The sequence below is a fragment of the Micropterus salmoides genome, unplaced genomic scaffold, assembly GCF_014851395.1.
Source record: "Micropterus salmoides isolate LMB-PRFRI ecotype aquatic unplaced genomic scaffold, ASM1485139v1 Ms_hic_scaffold_3, whole genome shotgun sequence".
Classification (NCBI taxonomy): domain Eukaryota; kingdom Metazoa; phylum Chordata; class Actinopteri; order Centrarchiformes; family Centrarchidae; genus Micropterus; species Micropterus salmoides.
The window spans coordinates 4,227,781-4,246,735 of NW_024042261.1; the positions used below are offsets into that span (position 1 = coordinate 4,227,781).

At 40.6% G+C, this 18,955-nt stretch overlaps 1 protein-coding gene across 2 annotated transcripts in view; it reads right to left on the reverse strand.

Moving 5' to 3' along the window:
* Positions 1-18,955, reverse strand: part of ngef (neuronal guanine nucleotide exchange factor) — a 53,047-nt gene that overhangs the window by 27,554 nt on the left and 6,538 nt on the right. For both annotated transcript variants that reach the window (XM_038693063.1, XM_038693064.1), the window contains 5 exons: positions 17,998-18,327; positions 17,545-17,609; positions 12,344-12,594; positions 715-875; positions 483-635 (listed from right to left, as the gene is read on the reverse strand). In XM_038693063.1, coding sequence (XP_038548991.1) covers positions 483-635; positions 715-875; positions 12,344-12,594; positions 17,545-17,609; positions 17,998-18,327 — 960 coding nt within the window. The remainder of the gene's footprint in view (positions 1-482; positions 636-714; positions 876-12,343; positions 12,595-17,544; positions 17,610-17,997; positions 18,328-18,955) is intronic.

The window sequence follows — 18,955 nt, forward strand, 5'->3', positions numbered from 1 at the left end:
AGGAACCTGTCCTCTGCAAGTGGTGTGTGTTTAATGAAGCGAGACATAGCCCATACATTCATAGTTAACCACACCCTGCAAATCGCATCTGTCATGATCAAACCTGTTAGGGCTGACAACATTCACATACACTGCAATGTAAGAGGGATTTTTTTCCTCATACTTCCTCTCCAAGCATGTATTCATCATCAGTAAGCAAGCCACAAACAATATCGTTCTCTGAACAGGCCTTGTATTATTTAGTGCTTTCAAAAGACAAAAATACTGTCCAATATCAAAAAATCCCAATATATTTGATAAAACACCACCATTTGCTTAAACAAGAAATGGCTATCTGACTCATTTTTTACTCCACACTTAATTAACAACAATTAACAACTACGTTGTCCAGGTGGCTGAACATGTTAACAAATCTAACTACAAGTACATGAGAAAGGCTTAGTCCACAATGTAACAGATGTATTTCTAAAATAGGAACTCACAAAATGCGTCTGTAGTTCTTCTCTTGGTACACCTGGTTGATGACGTATTTGATGAAGACACTGAAGTGTTCCACAGCGTGGTAGCTGACAATGTCACACACATCAGAAATCAAAATAGACTTCTCAATTCGGTGCTCAAGATCCATCAGGAACCTGAAATATTAAGAGATCATTATCCAGGGATATGAAGCATATCATAAAATTATTTGTGTTAGCAAAGATCTTGTCCTACCTTTCACTGGCTGTCATGACTTCCTCAATGTTAGAGAAGAGAAAATGCACGTCGGATTGGCTGAGAGTGTTGATCAGAAGTGGGTTACGTAGGAAGTGAGTCTCTAAAATTTCCAAACTCTTGTAGTAGGATGCTTCTGAGGAAACAAGTTCAAACATGGCCTAGACAGAAAAGCAAATCATAAGGTCACATTAATACTGGCGGCAGATTCCTATACCTAGTGAGCAGCTGTCAAAGGTCTTCGACCAGGAGTCAGTGGATGGCCAGGGAAAGATTGAGGAGGACCCTCTTTGAACAGAGAAAGAAATTAGCATCTCCCCCATATATTAACACCTGTTATCATGTAAAAATGTAAATGCTCTGTATTTGCATAGCGCCTTTCCGACCACTCAAAGCGCTGTTACACTACATCGCATTCACCATTCACACACATTCATACACTGGTGGAACAGCCACCAGAGGCGTGGTCATATACTTTGGTGTTCAGTATCTTGCCCAAGGACACTTGAACATGCAACCTGGAGAAGGCGGGAATTGATCCACTGAGCTTTCAATTAACAGGCAAACTGCTCTACCTCCTTAACGACAGCCGCCCCCAAAGTGTGACAAAATTTCCACACTTTGGTCACCTGATGACAACTGAGCAATCTCAGTTGCTCAACAGGACCATACAATGCGGTTGAAAGCTTAGAAAAGCAAGTAAGTGAACCTTTATGCTTATTAAGGTAATTACAGTTATACAAGGTCCATTTTTATAAAAAGCTAATTACCCAGCACATACCCTTTGTCCTTGGTTGAACAAAGCACCGTGAAATTTGCATCTGGAATGAAGCAGTTTAAGTACTAGCACCTACAAACTATTGTGCAAGTATGCTCACTTCCAGCCACTCACTATTTACTCTGTAAACTTATAGAAGTTATGTTTTACTTTGCATTTAATTGTGGGTTCAACTCAATGTTATCTTTTTGATTTATGTAGTTGTGTTCCCCAAATTTATATTGTAGCTTGTTTATGACATATGATATCCAAGTCAAAATTAGCACAATCATTCCAACTTTTCCTTCAGACATAGGGAGTAACCAGGGGTGGAAATTAACTTTTTGGTTCACCTGCCAATGGGACTGGTAGATGAAAAAATCCAATGGCCAAACATATTTTTACCGGACAAAATAATGAATTTCCTTTTTGTGTCACATATATATTTGTTTCAATCGTTTTATTTGAGATAATAAGGTATTGAGTCGAATATAAACTTAAAGAAGAGGCCAGAGTGAAATTTGAAGGTTAATTATATTATTGCTATTAAATGTACTTAAGACATAATAGAAAATTGTTTTCTAAACTTACAAGACTCTTATTAATCATTCAACAAATCTAATCGCTGCTCACTCTTAATCACACTTTATCATTCAACTTAAACCTCCACATCAGACACTTTGTACAATCACCCTCTTTGCATGGTCCAGGAAGTCTGGAAGTCCTGGTCCCACAGCATCACAGCTTTTGTGGATCAACATTTTTTTATACAGTCTATGGATCATACTCCTTGATCGGCGTTGCATTGACATTTAATGGTCTTTTTCTACGTAACATAAACATAAACAACAACCAATGAACCGTCCTAATCTGTGTGTTACAGCAGGGACAAATTTAAGTGTGAAACACAACAAACAGGAACACCGGGCAGCTGTTAGTTACCGTCAAATAGATATTATATGTTGATATCATGCCGAATACATTTACCCTCCAATGTGGCGGGTAGCCATCCAACATTTAGCTGCCAAACGGAAAATCTACCCGCATTTGGTGCTTGGCGGGTGTTAATTTCCAGCCCTGGGCGTAACTGACAGCTGTAAATTTAATTTAGAGAGGGTAAACATCAGCTTGATCAACTTTCACCCTGAATTCACTTAAGCAACATTGCATTATGGTGGAAACCAAATGAAATACTAGTGCTAACATTAACAACTCTGCACACACAATAATTACTTACCACAAGCTATTTTACGAACTGTATTGCACCAGACAATGTGCTAATTAATCAAAGAATTAACTCTTGCTCTGTACATGGATAAATGCACAATATTAAACTACATGTAATCAGCTAGGATGCCGATGTGTTTCCAGCAGTCCAGCTTTATTTATTTATTTTTCTTCCAATGTTAGTGCTTGCATAATGTTTTAGAAGGGCCATTATATACGCTTGGCTTTTATTTTGATATATCACTTTCATGTCCGGGTGGCCTGTTTTGATTTTCTTGATGTCTTTCTTCAATAGGAAAAAAAGTAAAAGAAAAAGGAATTAGCAAAAAACTAAATTAGACCATTATTTGATTTTGGTTCTCTGATTTTTTGTTTCAGCTCTGTCTGTGGTTTCCTTCATTTCTCCTAGACACAAATGAGCTACTTTTAATACTAGAGCTTTTTCTCCTACTTCTCAAATTCAGCTCAGGAGAAACAACCATATACAATCTCATTTATGTCTGACTCTGAACTGAACTTACTCTTAAATAAGTGTAATCTAAGTCTCCTGAACATGGGATCATGAGAACAGAGAAAAAGCTCAAAGAAAACTCAGCTAATACTCCTAGGATCTTATGAATCTTCCCAAATATGTCTAAGTTTCCTCATAGTGACCTCAATAGCAAATAACTCATCTGTGTCATCTGATCAAAACTGATCTTAAAGAAGTCTAAGATACAGTATGTCTCAGTCTTAGGCTACGTTCAGACTGCAGGCCTTAATGCTCAATTCCCAGATCCGATGTTTTTTGTTTGACAGTTCACATTACTGTTTAAATGTGGCCCATATCAGACTTCAGTGTGAACTGTCCGAGGCGTTAAAGTGACCCGCATGCGCAGAAGAATAACACGACGTCACACGCAGCAGCAGCTGTTGCAGGCTACAGAAGTAAGCAAAGAGCCACAGAGGTTAGCCATTTTCTGTCCAGTATTACCTGTCTAATAATTAATGTGCAATATTCTCTGCTGCTATTTATTCACTAGTCCTTTTTGGTTCACCATAATAATTCTTAATAATGTAAATATTGTACATACCCAGACACCTTTATATTTGTCTTTATTTTTTATATTTATACTATTATATTTATATACTCTTTATCTATCTACCTTTGATAAGTGCAATTGTGACAAAAGAATTTCAATAAATCAATAAAGTATTTCTGATTCTGATCATGAAAAACTCAATGAGAGTGAAGTATGGGAACATCAATCAGGTAAATGTGTTCTCTCCTCTACAAGTCTGATGTAGATCTCACTTAGCCTGTGTGCAGCTGCAGTGAATCTCTCTGTCTGTCCTGCTAACCAGCTAAGGAGCACAGCTCTTGTCAGAAATGCTCACACGTCTTTGAGCAAGAGTCCAAGTCAAGTCTCAAGTCACTCATAGTTATAATGAATGTTTCTATCACCTGCTGTGTTCAATCCAGGCTGCTTATAACACTGCATAGTTACAAGATATTCTGTAACTGTAACTGTTTTTCACTTACAGAGCACAACCATGTAATGTGCAATGCAATTAATGACAGCTTATTAACTAGCCTACTTTAAGCCAACATGTCACATTCTGCCTGTCTGCTATGCTTAGATTCGCTCTCTGTGAGTTTTGTTTATTGGTCAGTTCTGTATCTGTTGTGTTTTGGTATTTTCCTTATTTCTGATCTGTTCCATGTTTAGTGTTGTTCTGTTTCCTGGTTGGTCCTGTCTCTGTTCCCTACCCCGTTCTGTTTAGCAGTTGGTCCATGTTTTCTGTGGGGTTTTGTTCCTTGTTTAGCCTTGTTTATTCCATTGTTCATTTACATGTTCGGTTTAGCTCACTTAGTACCCGTCTGTCTTTTATCTTAGGTTGAGCCCTGCATTGTAGTTCTGTGTCTTAGTTAATGTCTATGTATTTACTCCTAGTTTTGTCTTTGCATTATTTTGGCTTTGTCTGCTCTGTGTTCTGTTCTGTCTGTTTTCCCTGTTGGTTGTAGGTTATTTGTATTATTTTGTGATCTGTCTGCTGATGTTCTGGATTAGTTTGTTATTTATATTATTCTAATCTGTTACTTCTGTTCTTATTTTGATATGGTCTGTGTTTAGTGTTCAGTCACCTGTGTTCTGGCTGTTACTCCAGAATCCCTCTGCCTGTCTGTCTCTCTGTTTTCCCCTGCTGTCTTGTTAGTCAAATGTTTGCTGTTTCTGTTCAGTCTCCGTCCAGTCATTGTCATGTGATGAGTGTTCTGCCTGTCTCTGTGTTGCCTGATCAGCTGTGCCTGCTGCATGTAAGCCTGAATTGTTATGTTTGGATTAAAACCTGTGCTCCTTCAGTCAACTTTCCAGTGTCTTGCATTTGGGCTCTCTCCTGCTTTGCATTAATCAAAACCCTGACACAGCACATCCCGCAGACTCTCAAATCCAGTGTAACGCTAACGAAATAAAACTGTAACGTTACATGATCAACAATAAACCTGTAACCTGTTTTTCACAGAGCCCAACCATGTAGCCTTATGCACAATAATGAGTCTACAACTAATGACAGTTTATAAACTACTGTAAGTCAACACCCCCCCAGACTCTCAAACCAGTGTAACGTTATAACTAAATAAAACTCTAACGTTGCATGATCAACAATAAAGCAGTAACCTGTTTTTCACAGAGCACAACCATGTAATGTGCATTGCAATCAATGACAGCTTAAACTAGTGTAAGGCAACACATCCCCCACACTCTCAAACCAATGTAACGTTAACTAAATAAAACGGTAACGGTACGCGGGACGTAAACGATTATGTTAATCGACCACCACAACTATGGCAAGTAAATAAATGCTCATTCATTTTTTCATAACGAGCGACAGTCGGAGTTAACATCCCAAAGGTCGTAACTAAAGCAAGAAGCAAGCTAACGTTAGATGGCCAATGCTGAGCTAAACATGTTTACTAACACAGGTTACTAACCTATTTTGGGCCTTGTTGTATGAAGTTTTAAAGCCAAAGTTTATGATGAATGGTTCAGCAGCTGCCGGTGTTTGTTGTCCTCTGTCACTTGTGGCCGCGCGCAGAAGATACTATGTGTTATGTAGGCAGGTTATAAGTAACAGAGGGAGAGGAATAACAACAAGCTCATCAGACGTTTCCTAAAAATAAACATTGTTCATGAGTCCCAGACCTCGAGTCTCAAGTCGAGTCTCAAGTCACTGTGTATGTGACTTAAGTCCGAGTCTGAGTCTCAAACTCGAGTCCCCATCTCTGGCTATTGTCTGTCGTGTCTTGGTTGCTTGCCAGACTGTGACTGTACAATGTTAGAGTGAAATACAACTATTTACTACTTTTGATAAACGCAGACGGGCCACAGCGTTTAAAAACTGTAGCTGGGAATGATGACCTCGTTGCACGTGGAAATATATGCACGTGCAAGAAATTAAACTCTTTTATTTGAGCAAGAAACATCTGTGGGAGCAATCCAGACAGGATGTGATGGCACTCCTCATACATCATTTAAAAACAAGACAGTGAAGTTTAGTTACAGCTATGGATCCAACAGTGGATACACATTGACTATTAAAATGTTGATTAGCGGGGCAGACTGGGCAATATAGATGCACATCTCAGTAAATAATAAGGATCACGTATTCAGCCCAGTCATTTTATATATAGTGTTTTATATTTGAAAATGTATTTAAGGAAACTTGGAGGAGCCAGCTTGAATGGGCCTGATGCAACTTAATATAGAAAATATCTATAATTTATAGGGGCTATGCTGAAGTTTGTCAGTAGAGTAGAGCACAGCTGATCCACATCCAGCCTGAGCCAGTACCAGCACAGACCAGTCCAGAATTTTTTAGCAGGTCACACAGACCTAAGTCAAACACAAGCAGCCTCAGACAGTACGAGCACAGCCAGAGATGTACAGCCAGCATCAGATACAAGCAGCTCAGACCCTAATGGAACAGATGCTGATCCATCACATGACCCAGCAGATTGGCCCCCAGTCTTATCAGACTTTATTAGGACTGGGATTTGTGTAGAAGAATTTCCATTCAGGCTTCTTTATACTCCTGCGTAGGGTCTACGTGCGTAGCTACGCCGCATTTATACTTGTGCGTAGCTGTGTCCGTCATTCTGCAATTACACCCTTGAACGCTAGTTGGCAGTAGCGCCACAGCGTCCACTGTGTTGACTTTTGCCGGGCGAGCAAGCTAGCTTCCGGTTTAGCCCTCCACTAACGGGAATTAGTGATGGCAAGTTTGAGTCTTTTGACAGACTCTTTCATTCAAATCTCGTTCATTAAAATGAACTAATCTTTTTTTTGAGTCATTTCATTCATTTGAACTAGGCTGGTTATTGCGGCGCTGCAGCCCTCTAGTGGGCGATTAAAAAACAGCGCATTCTCAAACACTGAAGGCTGCCTGGCTGACTCAAACAGACCCACAGTTGAGAGTCGTGAACTAATCAATTCTGTTTCCTGTGCTGACGGAGCCCATGCAGCTGCTGGGTGACGAGTGAACGTAAGAGTCCAAAATCCTTCACGCATGAGTGAAAATGAACGAATTACTCACTGAGACAACCCGTTCCTCCCGAGTCATACACACGATTAGGTCTTATGAACGAAACGTTCTTTGAACGACACAACACTAACGAGAATGGGGGTAAAATTGTATACGTGCGGCTGATATAGCCGTTTCAAATGTTATCGACCAAGTGGATCACATTCTGATTCTCTATAACTTATAATGCTGTATTCAAACCCGTCTTGAGTGAATTTAAAAAGATTGCTTTTTGTAAGATCAATAGATTTAAATGTGTAGTACTTTTTACTTTTGATTACTTAAGTATTTTTAAAAGCGGGTACTTTTTTACTTTTACTTAGGTTTATGACTTTTACTTTTATTTGAGTAATATTTTTATGTGGTATCTGTACTTTTACTTAAGTAGGAAAATTGAGTACTTCTTCCACCACTGTTTTTCAGCTAGAGGTTGAACTAATCCATGCTCGTTGCATGACAACATTTCATTTACTGCATTTAGCCAACATGATACGCAGGTTTTTCAGTAACTAGATGTATATTTTTTTATTAGATAGACTCAGCAATGTGAGCACAGCTAAATGTATTGGATGATTTGTTACACTCTGCCTGTCAGCCATGCCAAGTTTTGCACTCTTGAGTTTTGGTCAGTTGATTATCTGTTATTTTGGTCTGTTGGGTATTGGGGTTCTGTCTTGTCTATCGTCTAGTGTTCAGTAACCTGTGTCATGTCTGTTCCCACAGTTATCACTCTGCCTGCCTGAGTCTCGTTTGACTCATGTCCCTCACCTGTGTACCTCCTCCCAGCTCTTATCCCTGTGTCTATATCCTTGCTTGTTTCCCTCAGTCTTTGTCTGGTCATTGTTGTGTTTAGATGCTCTGTCTGTTGTTGTGGTTTGTAGCCAGCCTTGCCCTGTCTCCTGTGTGTTTTTTTTTTTTATATCTGCCTGTAACTTTGTCTGCCAGTATTTTGGATTTGTGTTTCCCCCATTGGACTCAGCCACTGCCTGTAAGTAGTGATGGCGAGATGAAGCTTCATGAAGCATTGAAGCTTTCCACCCAATTGGTTCACTCATGGGCCGAAGCTTCACGGTGCTTCATTTGCTCTACTGTGCCATCAAGTGGACAATAAATGTAAAACGGGCAGAGTGATTATAACGGCAACATGGCTTTGGTGTGTGGCTCTTCCTTTTTTGGAGATGATTTTACCTGCTTTAGAAAATTATTATTTGGGTAATATGGCGTAAGAGTTTAATTCTTACCAAAGCCACAAAATGTATTTTTGAAGCAATTCTGACATAATTTGATAAACTTTCTTAGCCATTTAAAATGAGCTGTAGATAAAATCTAATTTGTTCAAGTTCAAAAGTCCACAAAATGTTGAGGAGGGTCCGTTGCATTTTGCTGCTCCTTTCGAATTGCAGGCCAAACCCGCAAACCATCTCCTGAATCGGTCACGAACGTCACCACATAACACGTCATCAGCACAAGCCTCGATACGCGCTTCACAAAAATCATCCTGCATTACTCGACACAGGCTTCGAAAGCCTCGATACGGACGGACACGTCACAAGTGTACTTGCTTTTGGTTTAATAAACCTTTCTTTGAACGGAACCTGCCAGCTGTGAGTCCTCCAACCTGCCGCCCAACCACGCACCCTAACATGATTATGAAAACAGTTTGAGCTAGAGTGAATATTATAAATTGTTGCAAAACTTCAGTATAAAGGTTAGATCGTGGTAAGTAACATTACTGTATGTCTATGAAGATTCTCAGTCATCCAGGTCATAGTTATCCAACGAGGGTTAAAATGAAGGGCAACTGGACTTGGTTGAAGATACTGGAAGACGTTTCGTCCCTCATCCAAAGGACTTCTTCAGTTCTGACTGACTGGCAGGGAAACTCAGCTATTTAACCTCAGTGGGGTCGTTGGCCCGGGTCATCGATACCGCTGGTTCGTTAGTGTTCCTTGGTGTTGTGACGACAGTCGTTACAGTCGTTACAGTCGTTGAGACTACCTGTGGCCAAGACTGAACGACCATCGTTGGTATCTTCACCTGAGGCCAATGGGTTACGTTTGTTGAGTTTCCTGGGAAGTGATGAAAGGACAGCATTGTAAGTGGGGGATAAGTGGTGGCGTAGACCCCCTCCCCTGTTCAATGACGGCTTCTCAACCCTGGTGTAGATGGCTTCCTTGACACCTCTTTCAAACCATCCATCTTCTCTGTCTAAAATGTGCACCTGGTGGTCCTCAAACGAGTGTCCTCTGTCCTGTACCAACAAGCGCCCAAGCCAGAGAGAAGGAACAGAACCACCTGAAGGGGGCACTTACAGCCTGTGGATACCCTAAATGGACCTTTGTGAAAACAGCCACAAGATCCAAGAAGAACAAAACTACAGGGGAAAAGAAGGTCAAACGCAACAACATTGTGATTCCATACGTGTCTGGAGTATCAGAGAAACTCAGGAGGATTTTTAACAAACATAACATCCCTGTGTTTTTTAAACCCAAGAACACACTAAGACAGATGCTGGTCCACCCCAAAGACCGCACACCCAAACACAAGAAAAGCAATCTAGTGTATGCGGTCCAATGCAGTGAGGAATGCACAGACCTGTATATTGGGGAGACTAAACAACCACTACACAAACGCATGGCTCAACACAGAAGGGCCAACTCCTCAGGTCAAGACTCTGCAGTCTACTTACATCTGAAGGACAGAGGACACTCGTTTGAGGACCACCAGGTGCACATTTTAGACAGAGAAGATGGATGGTTTGAAAGAGGTGTCAAGGAAGCCATCTACACCAGGGTTGAGAAGCCGTCATTGAACAGGGGAGGGGGTCTACGCCACCACTTATCCCCCACTTACAATGCTGTCCTTTCATCACTTCCCAGGAAACTCAACAAACGTAACCCATTGGCCTCAGGTGAAGATACCAACGATGGTCGTTCAGTCTTGGCCACAGGTAGTCTCAACGACTGTAACGACTGTCGTCACAACACCAAGGAACACTAACGAACCAGCGGTATCGATGACCCGGGCCAACGACCCCACTGAGGTTAAATAGCTGAGTTTCCCTGCCAGTCAGTCAGAACTGAAGAAGTCCTTTGGATGAGGGACGAAACGTCTTCCAGTATCTTCAACCAAGTCCAGTTGCCCTTCATTTTAACCCTCGTTGGATAACATTACTGTATTGAATGAACTGTGGAGGTGTCCTGCACTGTTAAGTTGCATTGTATATTATGTAGTTCATAAGTTACAGCAACTGAAACGGTGGAGAAGCTAATAGCTAAAAGCTAATTAATATTACAACAATGGCTAAATCCACATCTGTCAACCGCAGAGGTTCTCTCCACCTGGAGGAGAAATTAGTATAAATTTGTTTTAGTACATTATTATAACAAATGAAACGTTTAATGTTAGTATAATACTATACAGTTTATTTGGCTAGTGTATGCCTACAGATTGTTTATAGTAGGCCTATTTGTCCCATTTCAACAGGTTATTTACATTCAACAATTCATCTGATTCACAAATAAAACTCTTTTCTGTCTTACAGTTTAGGGCTAATATTAGTGTTCATTCTAATTTCTAGTATTCTAGCTTAGCAATAGTGTTAAAGGCCAGCAACACTTGGAACCTTCCACCCCTTATTTTGTGATACCCCCCACTTTAAGGGGGGCCCTTAAAGTGGTATGTTCTATCCGCCCAGCGCAGTTCACAAGATCATGGAGAGATCTGAGTTATATTAATTCCAGTTAGACTTTCATTATGGTGTGTCAATCTCATTCATTAAATCCTTGTGGCTTCAGCACAAAACGTAAATGTTTTTTAGATGGAGTTTGTGTTGGAGTCTGTGCTGGGAGATGTCGTTTTTTTTGGTGTTGGCGGACACTTCATTAGCTGCGTGTTGTGATTAGGCCTTGCCTCCTCCTATTTCCTAGCGTCTTCCGTGTAGTTCCCTCCCCTGCTGTTCCTGTCTGTCTCGTTCGTCATGTGCTGTGTGTATGTGTTCATTGGCGCGTCCGACCCTGGCTCCTCTCCACCGGCAGAGTCTCACACCTGTGGCTAATCCATTAATCACCACCTGCAGCCAAATACCCTGGTTGAGCTCCCACTCTTTGCCAGTTTACCTCCCGTGGTACAATTGCTCTGGCCAAATTCTCATCTGTTTTGAGTGTTTAGCGAACTGTTTCTTTGTCCACCTCAGTATCGCCTGAGACGCTGCCCGCCTCCCTAGCTGAACTCAGCCTGCCAAGCCACGCCGCCTTGTACAGAACAAAAGGACGCCATTACCAAGCCCCGCACTGTCTGGAGATCCCTGTTTAGTCCCAACCTCCTGCTCCTTTCCCTGCACCATTTACAATAAATCTGATCCTGTGTTTGACATCTCACTTGTGTCCGCCTCTGAGTCCTCCAGTCTAGCCTAACCCTGTGCTGTTGTTCCTGTACGAGGCAAGGGGCTTGGGAGCGCACATGCAGGAAATGCACCCAATCCGTTCACACGACAGACAATAGTGGTTGTTCCGAGGGATCGGGAAAGCAAGCGTTTCATTTTCATGTGAGGTTACAGGCTGTTCACAAATGGGCGTTAAAGTGATTTCTTTGAAAAACTACATATAGCCCTTTAACTCTAACATGCTACATTTTCACACAGGATCATTTCATAGTTTAACACAATGGAACAGAGGATGGCAGGTTTAAAACCTAGTGTCATTTAATAAACTTGATGATTTACCTGTTTCAAATGTCATGCTACTTGCAGCCAAAAAAGCAGATACTCCAGCATGCATTGACCATCAAAAGTACCGTCTTCTCCTCTATTTTGTGAAAGAGTTAGGCGCTGTCTTCTTCATCCTCTTTACACATACATTGTCTAAACCAAGAACCACTTCTGCCTGTTGTCACACTGACCATGATGGCTAACATCCGCCAGCTTGTCTGTATTCAGGTCCTTCTTGGATTCCTAGGTTGCCTTGCGCACCTTTAATATTGACTTCTTTAACAGTAAAGAGTGAAACCTAATGCTTACCTCTTGAATGCAATATTTTAACATTTGTACTGATCCAAATAATCCTTCCCCCTTACAGAATTGCTCACCTCTTGCATTATGATTTCTTTCTGCGGTAGCTGGGTGAGTAGGCCGCTGGCCTGCACAGCTTCCAGGTTCTGCCACAAGCTCAGTGAGCGATCACTGTTCCTCAGCTGCAGCTGTAACACAGGGGGGGACATGACACCAGATTTTGCCACCACAGACCCTGCTGTGACCCCAGGTGAAAGGTTCTCACGCCACCGCCGTTGCTCAATCTCCTGCTGCTTGGAGGTGTCCCTGTATTCCTGGTACAGACAGGCTGGAGGGTCAAAAGAAAATGAATCAGGCAATAGGAACACATGTTGAATTTCTTTTTGCTTTTTGCAAATGCCTAGATTATCACTGTGCCTCAGTGGCAATTTTGAGACATAAGGAACAGCTTTAGAAAAGTCCTGCCACACTTCTTAGAGAGCCTCTGTTAGTCACAGGTGATGAGTACTTGGGCAGATGTGACACCCTACATAGCTACATCACAGCATTTCCTGGTAAAAAGAAGCAAACAATTGAGAACCAACTGAACTTGCCTGTTCATTTGAGGCCAACATAAATTATAGTTGAAGGTTTGAAACAAGTAAGACTGCCGTTATTAGCTTGAAGGTTGTTGCATTATTAGAGCTTGGCAGTGAACAGGTCCACAATTTCAAATCCAGATCGCATGGACAAGTGCTCCTTGGCCCATATCCACAACAAGTAATTAACATTGGCTCATTGAGCACATGGCTAATATTTTTTCTTTACATTGTTAACCATCTTTCTTGTTTTTTGTCAAGTGTGTTGTTTGATCATATAACCGGCTGCACCACATCCATGCAATACTCTCCAGTCCTCTGTAACAATCAGAAAATTGGAAAACACAGATAGGCCTATCAAGCCTACAGGCTACTATTGAGAGAGATTGCACTTTTTTGACTGGGCAATGGCAGAAAAGACTGCTTTATATGAAGTGAGGGTAACTCTTTGGGCGTGTCAAAGTCATTGAATCTTGTTGCAAAGTTGTCCTTCATTGTATTTAACAAACTGGACATTACTTGAATGATGTTTGTCAGGGTGATCAGACGAGGAAAATAACTAGTTTCTTGTCACGATCCCGTCTGTGTGTCTTGTTGGGGAGTCTGGGTTTTGGTTCCATGTCTTTGTTCTCAGTCCTGTGCCTTAGTTCATGTCTTAGTATTTGCTTCTAGTTCTCTGTCTGCATTATTTTGGTTTAGTCTGCTCTGTACTCTGTGTTCTAGTTCTGTGTTGTCATTTAGGTTCTGTCTGTTATGATCCCTGTGTTATAGTTGGTCAGTGTTTGTCTGTTTACATGGGTTTTTGTTGTCTGAAGTTAGATTCTTGTCTGGTATTTTGTAACATGTGTTCTGTCTGTGTTGGTTATTATTTTGCCCCATATCTGCCTGTCAAGTGTTCTGTCTGTTCCCCCTGCCTGTCTCTCTGTTTTCCTCGTTAACCTTGATTCCTGTCACATGTGTTGCTCCGCCCTGCTCGTTAGTCCCTGTGTATATATGCCTTTCTTTGTCCGGTTATTGCAGTGTTTTGTAGTGTGTGTATGCTCTGTTATGTTGTATGGAGGAGTGTTCCGTCTGTTGCCATTTCTTAGTCGTTTTTATAAGTCAACTAGATGTAAGCCTGATATTCTGCTTCTGTTGGATTAAATCCCCTGAACTGAATCTCTGCCTTGGTGTCTTGTTTTTGGGTAGTGATGGGCAAAGCGAGGCTTTGTGAAACATTGAAACGTTTGAAGCAATTGTGCTGGAATTGGGTCGAGGCTTCGAAACACTTCGACAGCCGTCTCCACTGTGACACCTACTGGTCACTTTTGATATCGACACATCTTGGTAGGGGTTTCATTGAAACAATGACTGACCCGCGTTTACAATTCTAAACATCTTATCGATACGTGACCAACAGGATTTCAGAGAAATCACCATACAACAAACAAACAAATGCCTTCAGATTGTCAGAGACAGCAGATGGGGATTGCAATAAAAGTGTGTTTAAATAAAACACATCTGTGTGTTGTTTCATAAGTACTCACTCATTTAGCTGATGCTTTTCTTAAAAGGGAATCACAATTGCTATGTCAGAGGGCGCAGCTTGGGAGCAACTAGGGGTAAAGTGTCTTGCTCAGGGACACATGTATCACAGTGGGAATCGAACCCAGGTCACACACCAAAGGCATATGTCTTAACCACTACCCCCATAGAGACAACTTGTTCATGTTCAGAATCGGAATACTTTATTGATCTCTGAGGGTGAATTCTTGCAGATACTCGCAAGACCAAGACATAAAAGGAATAGGAATAATAGGTAGTTGAAGTTAGTGAGTAGAGATTATAATAAAGTATACAAATCTAAGAATATAGCCTAATAATGGTAATAAATGTGGATATCTACAGTTTTATACCATAGCTTATTAACAAAGGTGTAGATATAGGCCCTATACATTTGTTATATGTCAAGAATTGTCTTCAGAAATATTCAGCTGTTTTGGGGCTGAGTCTGTTTTTTTTTTCATAATTGACATCACCTGCCTTGGAAAAATTTGGTCACATGGAACATTTTTTACTGGCAAAGATAAATATTTTTTTTGCCATCATAGGCCTACAGGTGCGGATATAGCTACTACAGCAGGTCGCTCAAATAAACCAAATGACTGTGTCCTTGGGACAAATCTGTCAAATGAGTTTAAAGCTGATGTGCAGTTTGTTCCAAACAGTGTGAATCAAGCGTAGAAGCGGCAGGTGTGCCACCTGTCGAAACAGGAGTGAAACGCACCAAAGCCTCGCTTCACTGCGGTCACGTGACATTGACGTTTTGAACCACGCTTTGGAGCAGTGTTTCTAAACGCCTGTGCTTCGGGATCTCGACACAGCGTTGACACGTCAGTATTGAGCATCCCCATCCCTACTTTTGGGCTCACACTCTTGCTTGCACTCGTTCTGTAAACCGTGACATTTCTTTTGAAACAGTGATTTTTTCAACAAGATCAACCACTGTTCCCAGATTAAGTGAATTTCAATGATAAAATATGTCACTTAAAAAGCACATCTCTGACACAAGCGAGATATGCTGGCTGCAGCAGTGGAGTGATTTAATCCTTGTGCAATAGCAGACAGTTGTGCAGGGAGTGCTTTAACTCTTCCTGGTTTTTAAATGTGTTACCTTCCATTTGCTAGCAATATAATGTTTATAGCCCTTGTCATTTTGGAGATATTAAATTTGGGCGTGCATTTTCGATATAGGCACCTTACCCATGGGCCTAGTGAAGAGGTTAAAAGATGTGGGATTATTATTGTTAAGATGTCGGCCATATTATCTTCCCAGAGGATTCTCCAGTGTTTTTGTTGTTGCTGTTTACATTCCTCTAGATACAAATTCAAAAATGCAGGAACTGTTTGAGGTCATCAGCAGTCACATGACAAAACAACGTGAAGTTATTGTTTTTATTGTAGCTGGTGATTTTCCTCACATCTGTTTTACCTTAATTCCACCAGCATGTCCACATCCCCACTAGAGGAAAAAATACCCTGGACCACGCTTACATGAATATTCCTGGAAGCTACAAAGCCCTCCCATCCCCATTCTATCAGACCATTGTTTCTGAGTTTTGCAAGATCTCCCCTCTTTCCCTCTGGACTCCTATAGCCCAGTGCCCACCCCTTGCCAATAAAACACAAGTAACGTGAAACAAACAACAACTAATGAACCCCCCATAATCCATGTGTTACAGGAATCCCACAGGAACTGCTGTTAGGCTACGTTCAGACTGCAGGCCTTGATGCTTAATTCCTATTTTTTTTACCAGATCCGATTTTTTTGTTTTGTTGACAGTTTACTCCAGTGTGCACGCAGCCTGAAAGTGACCCGCATGCGCAGAAGAATAACACAACGTCACACGTAGCATGCTGTTGCAGGATGTAAACAAGGAGCAACAGAGGTTAACTCACGGGAGACTCACGTTTTTTATTGTCCTCTCATGAGTAACATTTCTCCAGAATTATGACAAGTGTTCAAAGCTTTCTGTTCTTTTATTTACGGTTCTGGTGCTGTACAGCAACTGCCCCACTTTAATGCTCACCTCGAAGAAAGCAAGCCAGCAGAGGCAGCGTGATGCTTTGCCACAGCACTCCTTCAGATGTCTCCAGACTCCAAACCACATTCTTCCCTAAGGCTTTGAGACTTCTTCATTCATCCTCAACACTCCACAATGTAAAATAATTTTATTTATATGAGTGATAATTATTTATTCACTCAGCTACTGTTAATATATTTTGCATATATATTTTGTGAGTAGCATAAAGGGAACTACAACTTAATTCCATTATACAACCTTGTGTTGAATCTATCATGTATCTTGTTTGTTAGATATTAACAATAACCTGTGTGTGTGTGTGTGTGTGTGTGTGTATATATATATATATATATATATATATATATATATATATATATATATATTATATACTAATGCTTAAATTATGAGAGATTTTACTTGTGTTCACTATAGCCAGCAATAGCAACCAGACGATAAGAGAAAAAACTGGAAATGGAACAAATAATATTAAAGATAACAGTTTCAAGTTTCTTTCTCCATGTGTGTGGCAATAAGTGATTAGTGAATATAGGTTTGGTTAAGTTTATTCAACTAAAACATTTGATAAGAGCAGATGCACTTTTCAGGGAACATTGGCTATGTGTATATCAAGAGAGAAGGTGATGTTGGACAACAGCGATCTGTTACATAATCTCCTTCAGTCGTATATTGCAGATTGCTTTGGTGGGCGTAGAACTGCACTGAGAATTACATAAGAGAGAAATGTGCACACACAGCCAAAGAAATGCACAGGGAGAGAAACAGTGCCTATACATATATCTGTAAACCTTATGGAAAGTCTTTTCCTTAGTCCTGCTGTCTAGAAAGAATCTGGACTAATCCTCACAAATAACCATTATCCTGTGTACACAGTGAACTATACTATGGTGAGTAGTATGCCAACATAGCCAGCTATCAGCTTAGAGAGGTACACTTACAGAATGACTCAAAGATATGCAGTGACAGATACAACTCAGTACACAGTACTGAAGCCTTATCAAGCCCGTTAGGTAAACAGTTATGCATTGTGTAAAAAAAGATATTTGCATATGTGTTGGATCAGTTAGCCTTAGTCAAATCATATTTGATAGCGGAATTTAAATTATATGCTTTCCTCACCAATGTTTTTAATGATGTTGAGGCTGTGGCTGATAGTCTGGGAGCTCTCTCTATTGCTCAGCAGCCTGAAAAGACATAAAAAGGGATATAGATTTTTGGACAGGCAGGTAGGTAGTATATTATACTGTATTCTTCATTTTACCATTAAAAATGATGTAGTAGTACTGTTGGTGCATTACATCACACAGACACACAATGATGAGTTCTCTGCACTTCTCCATTAAACCAAACGAAGAGAACCCTAGCACCAGGAAAGCTTTTTGCTTTGCTGGAAATATAAAAACATCGACTGGCACCTCTTCACATTCAGTCTTTCCAAGACTAATAATAATTCTTCCAATCTCTGAGCAAAAGTACTAAAACCCTTACTCAATGATATCTTATTTACTATCAACACAAACACATAGCCTTTTCATTTCTGTCCTTTACATCTGCAATGTTGTTTGGTCTGACCTGAGGTTGAATTTATCCCGGTCTGCTCCATCAGAAATGGGCTGTTGTGAGCTCATGGTTTCTCCTCTGATCTCCTGTACAGTGCAAGCTGTGGCTGTTTGCTCAGACAACTTGTTTATGTCTCCGCTATAAATGCTGTGGGTCTGGTAACTGATCATGTCAGCTGTAACATCTCTATGCAGGCTGTTGGAGGCAGCCGATATGTCTACACTCCTCTCTCCTCCCACTCCTCCTTTTCTCCTATCCACGGCATCCCTGTTGGCATGTCTGCTGCTGGCATCACCATTGCTGGGCAACACAGTTCTGGAATGATGGCGCTGTGGTGAAAGTCTACATATGACAGCAAAAAGAAACTTTAGAATCACATCACAGCCATCTACATCTTCACCTACAGGTTGTAAGATTTAGAATTTTCAAACACTTAGTTTCAACCTTTCAGAACTTTACTTTCAGTTTTGAAAAATGGCAGGATATTTATCCCATACACACAGCAGATGCCATAAATTAAACATATCCACCAGCAGTTGGCATCTTGTTATATTTGAGAGTTTTACTGGACCCTTGCATATTTTTACTGGCCCAGGAGAAAAAAAAAGAGAAAAATAACACTGCAAGTTTATTAATCGTGCACTATATATACATTGTAATTATTTATTCAAACATTTTAATACACATTTTTGATGAATGCGTTTTCCCATTAATGTGCTATTTGCTTCTGCATGTTTAAAAACACAAAGACAGGGAGGGACTGCAGGCTGCTTTGACATACATATTGGCATTCACGTTTACTTTCTGTAATACTGTAAAACATTCAAAAATGACTGTATACTGTATATATATATGGACTGTATATATACTGCATATACTGTAATATTGTCAATAAAGATGGATATAAAAAATCCTGTCCATTCAAATAATGCAAAACCTAAAATTGTTGTGTAACCTCATGACTTCATTA